At 36.2% G+C, this 11350-nt stretch overlaps 2 protein-coding genes across 3 annotated transcripts; both read left to right on the plus strand.

The window, feature by feature from the left end:
• The first annotated feature begins 4539 nt into the window (after positions 1 to 4539).
• tceanc (transcription elongation factor A N-terminal and central domain containing) lies at positions 4540 to 5955 on the plus strand. Its single transcript, XM_016552022.1, has one exon. It carries the CDS (start codon positions 4801 to 4803, stop codon positions 5935 to 5937), a length of 1137 nt encoding a protein of 378 aa, XP_016407508.1. The 5' UTR covers positions 4540 to 4800; the 3' UTR covers positions 5938 to 5955.
• A 1994-nt stretch (positions 5956 to 7949) lies between these two features.
• LOC107739817 (ras-related protein Rab-9A) lies at positions 7950 to 10497 on the plus strand. Of its 2 annotated transcripts, none has more exons than XM_016552024.1 (2): positions 7950 to 8113; positions 9086 to 10497. In XM_016552024.1, exon 2 carries the CDS (start codon positions 9122 to 9124, stop codon positions 9725 to 9727), a length of 606 nt encoding a protein of 201 aa, XP_016407510.1. In that variant the 5' UTR covers positions 7950 to 8113; positions 9086 to 9121; the 3' UTR covers positions 9728 to 10497. The 2 variants fall into 2 exon arrangements, with proteins under 2 accessions (XP_016407510.1, XP_016407509.1); XM_016552023.1 differs by having other exon boundaries at positions 7950 to 8088; positions 9086 to 10496.
• The last annotated feature ends 853 nt before the right edge of the window (positions 10498 to 11350 follow it).

The raw sequence follows: 11350 nt of genomic DNA on the forward strand, positions 1-11350 counted from the left end.
TAAATGTGATTGTTGGTACATTTTACCAGTTTTTACCATACTTTCAAAACAAAAATTAAAATAGGACAAATATGCAATATGATAATAATTGAAGACAAAATGTGTTTTACTGAGAAAAAAAAATTTGTTTTTTAAAAAGCTTTTTTCCAAAAGGTACATCTGGAAAAAGGGGGGTCGTCTTATAATCAGGGTTGTCTTATATTCGGGCCAATACGGTAATAAAAAAAATATTCTGACCCAGAGCTCAAATACAACCTCCTTTTCTGAACTTTGCTCAGTGTTTTATTACCAGTGTAATTAACCCAGTTCTAGAAACATTCCTGTTTTGTAATTATTTGTTAGTGGAACTGGAAGACTGTTTTGGGTGGATGCGTGTGTGTGTGTGTGTGTGTGTAGTAATTTTATTGTTGTATATGCTCAGGACTGTTTGTAGTTAGTCTGCACAGATTAAATGTTGACATGACGATGTATGTGTTTATGTACCTAATACACACCTAACCAATGATTATTTTACATTATATAAATAACCTCATAAATAAATGAAGCACTTACACAATGTGTAATAAAGGTGTGAAAACCTACAGATTACAGAACCTACTTAAAAATATGAAGATTTTAGATGTAAGATCTCTGACAAAATAAAAATAAAAAATACTTTTAACACTCTTAAAAGAGAAATAATGGATAACATGCTAAATAATGACAACAGCAGTGGGTTTTTATCAAATATTTGCACCAAATTTCATGATTGCTCAATTCCCTATCATCTCAAACCTAAACAAGACTTTGTCTAGTCAAAACAAACAGGGTAATTCCTTGGTATGGGTTTAGACTGAATGTTCGTGTGGAAGCGAGTGTTTATGTTTTTGGCAGATGTTTCGTTTTTCCGCAAGATAAACAGTACAGATACAAGCATGGAGAATAATTTGGGACCTCTACAGAGGGAGGAACTGACATTATAAACCATACAACTCCAGATCTCAAGCTAATAGTAGCCTACAGCAATATTCATTGTCATTAACTGGGCCCAAAGCCTGAGCAATGTGTTGAGTAACTTTCAGCAATTTCTCTCTCTTTTTTTCTTTCACTCAAGGTCACACTCACAGCAGCAGGGCTTCAGCTCTCCCCCTCCTCCCGTCTCACTCAGTATCTGCCTGCGAGAGTCTATCCTCATCTCATCTCATCTCGTCTGCCTGTAGAAGCCTGTCTCACTGCATCTGCCTCTGAAGACTTAAACCTCATCGTGGTCCGCCTGACAATATCGTGCTCTCATTTAAAGGGATAGTTCACACAAAAATAAAAATGCTGTCATAATTTACTCACCCTCACATCATTCCAAACCTGTATGACTTTCTTTATTTGGTTACTCTTTATTTTAAGGTATTCTTTTTACAGTGTAATTACACAAATAAGCACTAATTAGGGTTAGAGTTTGGTTTAAGGTTAGTTGCTTGTAATTACGCTATTACTACTAGAGTAATTACATGTAATATGTATAAAGGACACAGTGAAATAACAAAAGAAGATATTTTGTGGAACAAAAAGTATATTTTGAAGGATTTTGGTATAGCCAAACAGTTTGGTGATCACTGACTTCCACTGTTTGGGAAAACAAATGTGGTTTGGAATGACGATGAGTAAATGATAATAGAAATACAATTTTTGTATAAACTATCCCTTTAATATCATTGTTTACCTACCGCGAAAGAAACAATAACATCTAAATAAGTAAAAAATATTATTTATTATCACTCAATCAACCTTAATATGTTAATTTATGACAACAAAACTACTTTATGTGGGTTAATGAAGAATGAAGAATTATCTCTTTATTATATTAGGAAAAAAGGCTGTGGATTGTCAGAGATGACATTGCAATCAGTGAGATTGTGATTCTATTGGTTAAAGTGTGTAGGCCTATTGCTGTTCTCATGCTTATTACCATCATCATCAACAACAATGGATTTACCCTGGTCTTAATCTGGGACAGAATCTAGGGCTAACCACAGGATAAACTAGTTAGACTGTCTTATCTGACTTAATAAGGTTAAAGTCCACATCATTTTCCCACCACATAGATGTGTAAGCACACTCTTACAGTCAATCGGAAACCCAATAATCTTTGGATGAAGCCACGAAAAGCACATAATCTGTGCAATCCAAAAAATACCAGTTGAAGGTTTTATGGCATCATATTTAGAATGACGATGACAGGACAATGTAGAATATATGTTATAGAATGGATGGCGTTTACAATACAGTGGAATTAACACACTGAAAATGTAAGAATCCAAGTAGTGCAAGTAGCCAGTGCACAATATGCTGTAACAGAATAAATAACAAACAGCAGTGTCTTACATTTCTCATAATACTTGTAGCTAATGCGTTTAAATATAATCCTGAAATGTATATCGAAGACCCAGAGCTGGAACCAGGAGGAAATGAAAGTAGTGTTAAAATAATCTACAGGAAATAAATGTTATCTGAACAGGCTGCAGAATGTTACTCAAGGGAAAAGGTCATGCAGTTCCATACACTGACAAAAATGGTAACATCTAAAATGAACTGTTTTATTGAAGTCAACAATATTATTTAATATTGTCGAATCAATCTAAACACATTTATTTATGTCACTAAAATTACTTTATATGTATTAAATGATGTGGAAATATCTCTTTAAAGTAATAATTGCAGGTTACCACATTTTGCAGTGCAGCTGTATGACAATATGTCCTTCTGCAAGTGCAGGCGTGTCGATGCATGCTACTCTTTGTAGTGGAATGTGCAACAGCTTTGTTGATGTCTGAGTAGAATTTAGTTTGTAGACATCTGGTCGTAGATCAGAGCCCGTAAACCAACCTCTGCCTTGAATACCACATGAGAGCAAGCAGGAAATGACAGTATTTGTTTTATTTCCTCAAGGGTCTGAACGCAGAACCATGCATAAAAACTAAGGTTGGATCCCCCTCTTGTGGTATGTGAACTAAATAGCAGCACAAAGCTCTGTAAATTTCCATTCTCTCTCAAAGTTGAGAGTAAGCAAATAATTACCAACAACAATGATACCCAATTTTGTCCTTTTAAGTAACCCCAGGAGAAAAAAAACAAACTGTATTGGGAGAACTGGAATACATGGGAGTTGGTGCAGCTCCACCCAAAAGTCTAAACAGATAGGAACATTGAGTGGGAAGTAACAAAGAAAACAAGTTTGAAAGACTTAAAATTCTTTTTAACGAGTTGTACTCTCAGATTACGCCTGTTGTCACGAAGAACAAAAATGTGCCTATGAACCAAAAGACCGTGCTGTTCTATTATGTGAGCACTCATACAATGAGCCATTCCGGATATAACAAAACCCCCTGTGAGAGTTTTCATTACTTTTTATTTCAAAATGAAAAATAGTGCACCTGTGTCCGTTTGTGGAAAGAAAAAGCATACATACCTTTCATGCAAATAGCCTATGTAGCTATATATTTATATATTATTATATTAATTTATTAGCTATATATTTATTTATGTATGCGTGTGTGTGTGTGTGTGTGTGTATTTTTTAATAATTTCTTTTTTAACCAGCATCAAAGCCTACTATCATCTGCAAGACTATGGCTACTGCAAGCGATGTCTGCATTTCATTGATTCCTATAACGGCCAATTCTTGTTTTCCATTTGCTCCACTAGCAAACAAACAAAAGAAACAACAAACCATCGCTTCAGCAACTTTCCAAAAGGGAAGAAAAAATAAAACAACAACAACAAGTAAATCTTACTTAAATGTGAGACAAATCCATAAAACCCTGGACAGTTAACAGAAGTGTTTAGGCTATTTTTAATTACTTTTGTTATTTAATAACAATGTACATAACACAAAGTAATGTTATAGATGTAAATTATGATTTTAATGAAAATACAAAAAACGTAAACACTATGCTAATAACGTTAATAAAGTTAATGGAAGCATGCTTTGGCAATCTTTTTTTTTTTTTTAATGCCAAAATACTTTTTTATAACAAGTACATAACTATACAATATCAAGAACACTACAGGGCAAAATATCTCAAGAATAATACAAGGAATAAAGTAAAATAAATAAATATAGGCTACTAAAAAATAAATAATATAACATGAGCCAGGGGGGACATTATACAAGGTTAAACATTAATAATGTTTAATAATGAAAATAATATCACAAGTGTTAATACATATTCTGATATTTGCTTTTTTCTGAGATAGGCAGGCCTACATAACTCATTCCAACATTTTTTTTAACACAATTACATTCACAAAAAAGATGTACAATTGTCTCTTCCATATCACAGAAAGTACTTTTATATATATATATATATATATATATATATATATATCTTGCATATACTTATTAAGTACACTTTTACAAGCGTAACATCTATGTAATCGCTTTGGCAATCTGAAAAGGGTTCACTGAAAGTTTTTCATGCTTGCATTTTAAAGACGTATTTATGCAACTGCGCCCTCTATAGGACGGAGGTGCTACGTGTAATATGTAAAAAACAAAACAAAAACAAAAACAAATGCAGACATGGCGGAAGGATTGCGAGTTGTCTCTTTCAAAAAAGGTTGTACTGTTGAATGTTTTAGCAATGAATGACGACTTTGTTTGAACGTAAAGGCGATGCGTTAGTCTGCAATTTATAAATTATTTATTTTATTCATATTTTGCAGCAGTTTTTTCTTATAAACGCATGTCTGCTTGTCGGCTTAACGCCGCTGCAGCCAACGAATATATATTTTTCTCGGAAATGTTGGCTTAATGTAGAAGAGTTCATGAATACAAAAGAGATAATTCATTATGCTACACAAATAGAGAAGCTGCAAAATGATGGCGGCTATGAAGATATTATATCACTATTGACAGACCTGAACAACGCATGTGTCACGTTAGAGCAGTTGCAGACTACAGACATTGTTAAGGTCCTTTATAAACTACTTAAGTTCTGTCCAGTTGTGAGTGCTAGAACAGTAGCAAAGGGCTTGCTTTCAAAATGGAAGAAGTTGTACAAGTTGTCATCTGTGCTGAAAAGTAATAACAAAAACGTGTGGGAGGACAAGGAACTAGACGCACATGACCTGCCTAATGTTGAGGTGTCCCACTTAAATGAAAAGGGGAATAAGAATCAAGCATTTACATGCATCACAGAACAACATGATATAACAAAGGATGTAAACCAGGACAAATGTGATGCATGCTTAAATAAGCTGTCTCCTGAAAAGCCCTGTCCAGCAAAAGATGCTGCAGAATCTGTTCAGCTACATTGTGAGGAAGAGAGCTTCACTCTAGCTGCAGCATCACACAGCAGATCTGATACTTCAGTTCCTCATAACACCAATCAGCCCAGCGCTTCCTCTGACTCCATGGCGTTGAGATCCAAATGTGTCCATCTGATTCTCCAGGCTCTTACTTTAAATCAGCAAATAGATTCAGATGTTATGGACAAACACAAAGCCCTTGCTGAGGACATTGAAACACACGTTCATGCTCTTCACGGACGAAACCAGATTAAGTACAAGTCCTGCATCAGGAGCAAGGTGGCCAACCTAAAAAACCCAAAGAACCCTCACCTGTGCCAGGGCCTTATATCAGGACACCTGACTCCAGATGCATTCGCCCGGATGTCAGTGGAGGAAATGGCAGGGGAGGAACTTCGACAGCTCAGGGAAGGTTACACCACTATGGGCATCAGTGAGCATCAGTTACCAGAGGCAGTGGAAGGGACACCCACCAATAAAGTTTGCTGCAGGCGCTGTAAGGGTTTGGACTGCAGGGTGACGCAGATCTCACGAGGGACGCTCTTCTTGCCATCCTGGGTACGGAGTGGCAGTGCAGATGATGATTCAATGACTTTCATGACGTGTGCTAATTGTGGAGAGCAGTGGTACCACAGCAGCTGGGTTTGCCTTTGAGCAAGTGTGTATGTATTTATAACTGTAATAAAGATGAATAGTAATATTTTTCAGTACTAATTGTCCGTTTTGTGCACAGTTAAACCAAGCAAAGATTTTTTAGTCAGAATAACTTTCTTGTGGCCTTCAGTTTGATGCAGTGAACCCTCACAATGCATTCGACCCAAATGCATTGTGAGGGTTCACTGCACCAAACTGAAGGCCGCAAGAAAGTTATTGACCCAGAGGAGATACATACTTAAAATGCAAAGTTTTTAAATGTTTTGACCCAGAGGAGATACATTCCTAAACGCAACATTTTAAAATGCATAGTTTTCAAGTACAGGAACCACACGTTGCAAATGCACAAGGGCTATCAAATCACTTAAATTATTTTAAAGAGATATAACCATTAAATATGTTCTACCTTTTGCTTTCAGGTTAATTTTGACCCGGGTGTAAACTCAGGCATTACATGTGATGTTATGCAGATTTCGTTGTAATCTATGAGATAGATTTTCAAAAATACTTTTGTAAAATCTATTTAGCCTCTTTACCATATCTTACAAACACACATTTGGGACTGAATTATTGTTGATTAAATTGAATATGCACACCTATAAATGAACCATCGCATTAAAAAGTATAACCTTTTTCATCTGAAAGTCAAGGTTTTTATAATTCTAGATATTTATGATGTTGTCTTGTTAGAAAATGTAGGTTTCATACATTTATAAATTTTGCTTTTAAGTAGTTGTGAGTTGCATCAAGGTAAAAGCAATTTAATTTATTTAATCCATTGGTTTTGACTTTTGACTGAGTTGACTGGTAATTCAGATTATATGCCTTTACAAATTTCATATAATAGTATATTCATATTATGAAAAAAACTTTGCATGAATATATGGTGCAATAATATATTTATTAAACATTTGTCACTTTCACCAACTTTATACATCATCATTTGTTAAATAATTTCTCTTTACTCCATCTCTTAATAAAGGTTACTTAAACTGTGACTCGTACTATGATATAACTATTGTATGGTCATTTCTAAATCCACTTCCTCTGTAATCTCTTTCAGAGATCATGAGTTTGATCTTTGCTACTCTATTTATGGTTTTGGCGACAGTAAATGAATGTATGAGAACCAGTAAAGTTACTTTCAGATCACCCAAAAAAGGGGAAGCACAACCCATGCAGCATAAGCCAAATGTGTTCTTGTGTCTAGGCTCAGCAAACATGTGACAGAAAGTGTGCCACATGCAAAAGAGAGCATGTGACCTGGTAATCTGCCCAAGATAGGGTCCAAGGCTGATTTCTTTGGATGCCTCAGTCCAAGGAATGTATTTTATGCACTCAGATATCTCACTCAACAATGTGGAGCATGAACACGTTTGTAATGAAAAAGACATGTCTTCAATATGGAACGTTATATTTTATACAGGCCAAAAATATATTTTATACAGGCCATATTGTTATTAGCCAGAATTAACTCTTGATATGTTTAGAATAATTACGTTTAACCTCATCTTGAACCTTATGTTAGATTTAGTGCTTTCACTAAAGTTATACAAAAAACACTAAACTGTTATATTACTATGGTATTTGTATAGCTGTTCGTTGCAACATTCCATGTTTTAGATATTCCATGCTGAGGCAAACATTATCTCTAAGATTACATTCTCTTGCACAAGTTCTAACCAGCTCTAAGCTTTATGGTGTAATGACATGTTGATATAATGTTGTGTAGCCTACACGAGGGAATTTGTGCAACTAGCAGGTACAACATTTGGTTAGTGACTCGCTGATAACGCTGTCGTCAATCAGAGACGGTTAATAATTAATATCATATGCCAAACAAATATTAAGGGGAAAGGCACTTAAAAGAGAATATATTTAATTTACAGTTAACCTTTCAGCCATGGTTTTCTGTATCAGGTTGACCTCAGTTATGAAACTAACTTCATTCATTTCAGTGTTGTTTTATTAACTGATTTCATGTTACATGTCTTATAAATGAGTAGTGGGTCACATGAGCTTCAGTAGCTTGTTTGGCCAGCCCAGGGCGCCATGTCTTGGAGCCGCTCCATACACTGGAGATGCTGGTTGTACTCTACGGAATGGCGCTGCTAGCACAGCGCTTCAACACTCGTTGCTGAATTCTCAACGGTAATATATTATTCTTACACTAACGGTATGTTTCTTGCGCAACACATGTTTTAAATGTACATTATACAATGTGTAGAAATTGCTAGGACCTTTAAAGCAATGATGGCGCTGTTAAGAGCGTCTCAGATCTGCCGGTTTGATCATGCGATTGAATGGAATGCCGCCACTTTCTTTTTCTCCTACACTGAAGTGATGCCTTGCCACAACGTTACATTACTTTTTACGATTTGCTTAATTTTGAGAAAACAGTCGCATTGTAATAGTTCTTCAGCTTGTCATTGATTAACTTCGCAATCGAGTAAAAATGGGCTTGACTTCAACCTACGTCGTATTCCAAGATGTTTTCTGCTGTAAAGGCATGAACGCTGTCTGGTTGTTTAATGTTTGCTATAAAATAGCAGCCCAGCCTTACATTTCGTCTAGCTTTACATCGTAAATCTGTTATCTTCTAGCCTATAGTTTTTCAACATGTTTAGACTCGTTCGTTGTCAGTCTCATGTTATTCTGAATTGAAAAAACAGTTATAGGGATGTAATAAGGCCAACTTTGATTACAGTGATTCCTTACATTGTGAGTTTTATTATGTTCATATACTAAGTTATGAGGACAGGACAATCCATGAAGACGTGTCTCACATGATCAGCGCTTCCGGGGCTCCAATGAATGGACTCCTGTTAATAGTAATCTCCATATGACTATTTCTGTGAAGAACAATGTCTGGGGACAAAACTTTATTCTAAAGATACCATTAACATTGACCTGAGCCAGCTGACTTAATGTCACACTGGCATTAAAAAGTAGGCTATTTAGGCTAGTAGGTTACTCTGAAAATCACCATGAGGCATGTTTTCTAGAACCAGGCAGCCTGTACACATAACAGGTTTCCTCACCTTCCACAAAAGTCCTACTTAACGCTTTTCTATAGGCCTACATTTAGTTCACTTCAAAGTGAGAAGACTGGCCTTTCAAAACTTGATGATTCTGATTTTTATTTCAGGTTTATGGGTGAGGTAACCTATGAAAGTTCTTGATCATGACCACCAAGTCGTCTTTGTTAAAGGTGATTCTGCTGGGGGATGGTGGTGTGGGAAAGTCCTCCCTCATGAACCGTTATGTCTCCAACAAGTTTGATTCCCATCTGTTCCACACAATCGGTGTAGAGTTCCTAAACAAAGAGCTGGAGGTGGATGGTCACACGGTCACTCTACAGATCTGGGACACAGCAGGCCAGGAGAGGTTCAGAAGTCTCCGAACACCCTTTTACCGTGGTTCCGACTGCTGTCTGCTTACGTTTAGTGTGGAGGATAATCAAAGTTTCTTGAACCTCAACAACTGGAAGAAAGAGTTTGCATACTACGCAGATGTCAGGGACCCAGAGAAATTTTCGTTTGTTGTTCTAGGGAACAAAGTAGATGTGGCGGAGCGTCAGGTGTCAATGGAAGAAGCTCAAAGGTGGTGTCAAGAGAATGGTGGATATCCATACTTCGAAACAAGCGCAAAGGATGCCACTAATGTCTCAGCTGCATTTGAGGAAGCAGTTAGATGTGTGCTGTCATCTGAAGATCGCGCAGAACACCTGCTGCCCACAGACACTGTTGACCTGCGTAGGAAGCCACGGGCGAACGGCTCATGCTGTTGAAACACTCCTTATGTGTTAGCAAAAAATGCATACTCCATGCCAGAAAAACCTCCTAATTTCATAATTTTTGTCATTGCAGAGTTAAAACATCTTAAACACTGGTCTTGCTCTGAATAATGAACATAATTGAAGAGTCTCTCAGAATTACATGCCTTGTTTAAACTTTAAAATAATCTCTTTGGATCACATTCCTACGCCATCGTTTCAAAGCCCTGGATCAGATTCCTGTATTCTTTAGGTTGCCTATATTATGATTGTTGGTAAACCAAACAGGGATCATTGAGATCCTTTAGCTTTAGCACTCACACTAGTTCTAACGCCGTTTACAGTTGAGAAATAAACATCAGCTGTTACACTCACGAACACTAGAACATATTCAAATGTGTTTTGTCTCATTTTCTGAGTGTACAACTTGTTACTTTAAGTGCCTTTAGCACAGGTTTGTTTGTTTGTCTTATTTAACAATCTTGCGTGATAAGACATTTTGGAATGTCTTTGAGTCATAAAGTGCGATTTTGTAGCATATTTGTAAATCTATAATTTGTATTAATTACCACTTTAATTTCAACGGGCTTTGGGTCCCTCATTGATACTCTTAATTTATCAGAGCTAACAATTTATTTTTTAAATATGCTAGAATATAAAAGCTGAGTACTGAAATGATACCATTCAAGACATTGAAGAGTGAATTTTATTTTACATAATTTCTGTGTCACAAATGATTCTCAATAATTCTGCCTGCTAATCCAAGTTTGCTACATTTGTGTGTATCATAAATATTTAATTGAAATAATGCTGAATTAAAAGTATTTGATAATTGATTATGCTCCTCAGCATGTTTTTATTTATTGTTATACTAACCACAATTCTTATTATTTTGGTGCAATGAAAAGATAAAGGAATCTTTCACCCAAAAATGAAAATGTGCTGAAATTATGTAGATGAGATCACTTGCTCACCAATGGATCCATGCAGTGAATGGACGCGTGTCTCCTTAATCAAACAAACCTGCTTAAACTCATCGGCTCATTAGTAGAGACTCCAAGACCTGAAATAGGTATGTCAGCTAAAGGTGACATTAAAATGTGCAGTGTTGGGGGGCTTCATGAACGTGTTTGAGAACCAACGCTCTGTCTATACATAATATTGCTTTCTCCACCTCACAAGATCTTAATTGGTGGACTGGAGTTGTGTGGATTACTTTTGGATCATTGCGATGCTTTTATCACCCATTCACTGCAGAGGATCCACCGGTGAGCAAGTGACGCTGAATTTCTTAAAATCTGTTCCCATGAAGAAACAAACTCATCTACATTTTGGATGAACTGAAGGTGAGTACATTTTAGCAAATGTTCATTTTTGGGCGAACTATTCTTTTACAGTCAATGTCTTTAACCATAAACCAAAATGGGGGCGCCATGTTCTCATTCCTACACCAGGTGGCGCAGCTACAACAAAAATGCATATTTAGAATGCACAAGCTGCAGAAGGATTTAAAGGGGTCATATGATGCTGCTAAAAAGAACATTATTTTGTGTATTTGGTGTAATGAAATGTGTTTATGCGGTTTAAAGTAAAAAAAACACATTATTTTCCACATACTGTACATTATTGTTTCTCCTC

Source organism: Sinocyclocheilus rhinocerous, unplaced genomic scaffold (assembly GCF_001515625.1).
Source record: "Sinocyclocheilus rhinocerous isolate Xijiao unplaced genomic scaffold, SAMN03320098_v1.1 scaffold1306, whole genome shotgun sequence".
NCBI classification, from domain to species: domain Eukaryota; kingdom Metazoa; phylum Chordata; class Actinopteri; order Cypriniformes; family Cyprinidae; genus Sinocyclocheilus; species Sinocyclocheilus rhinocerous.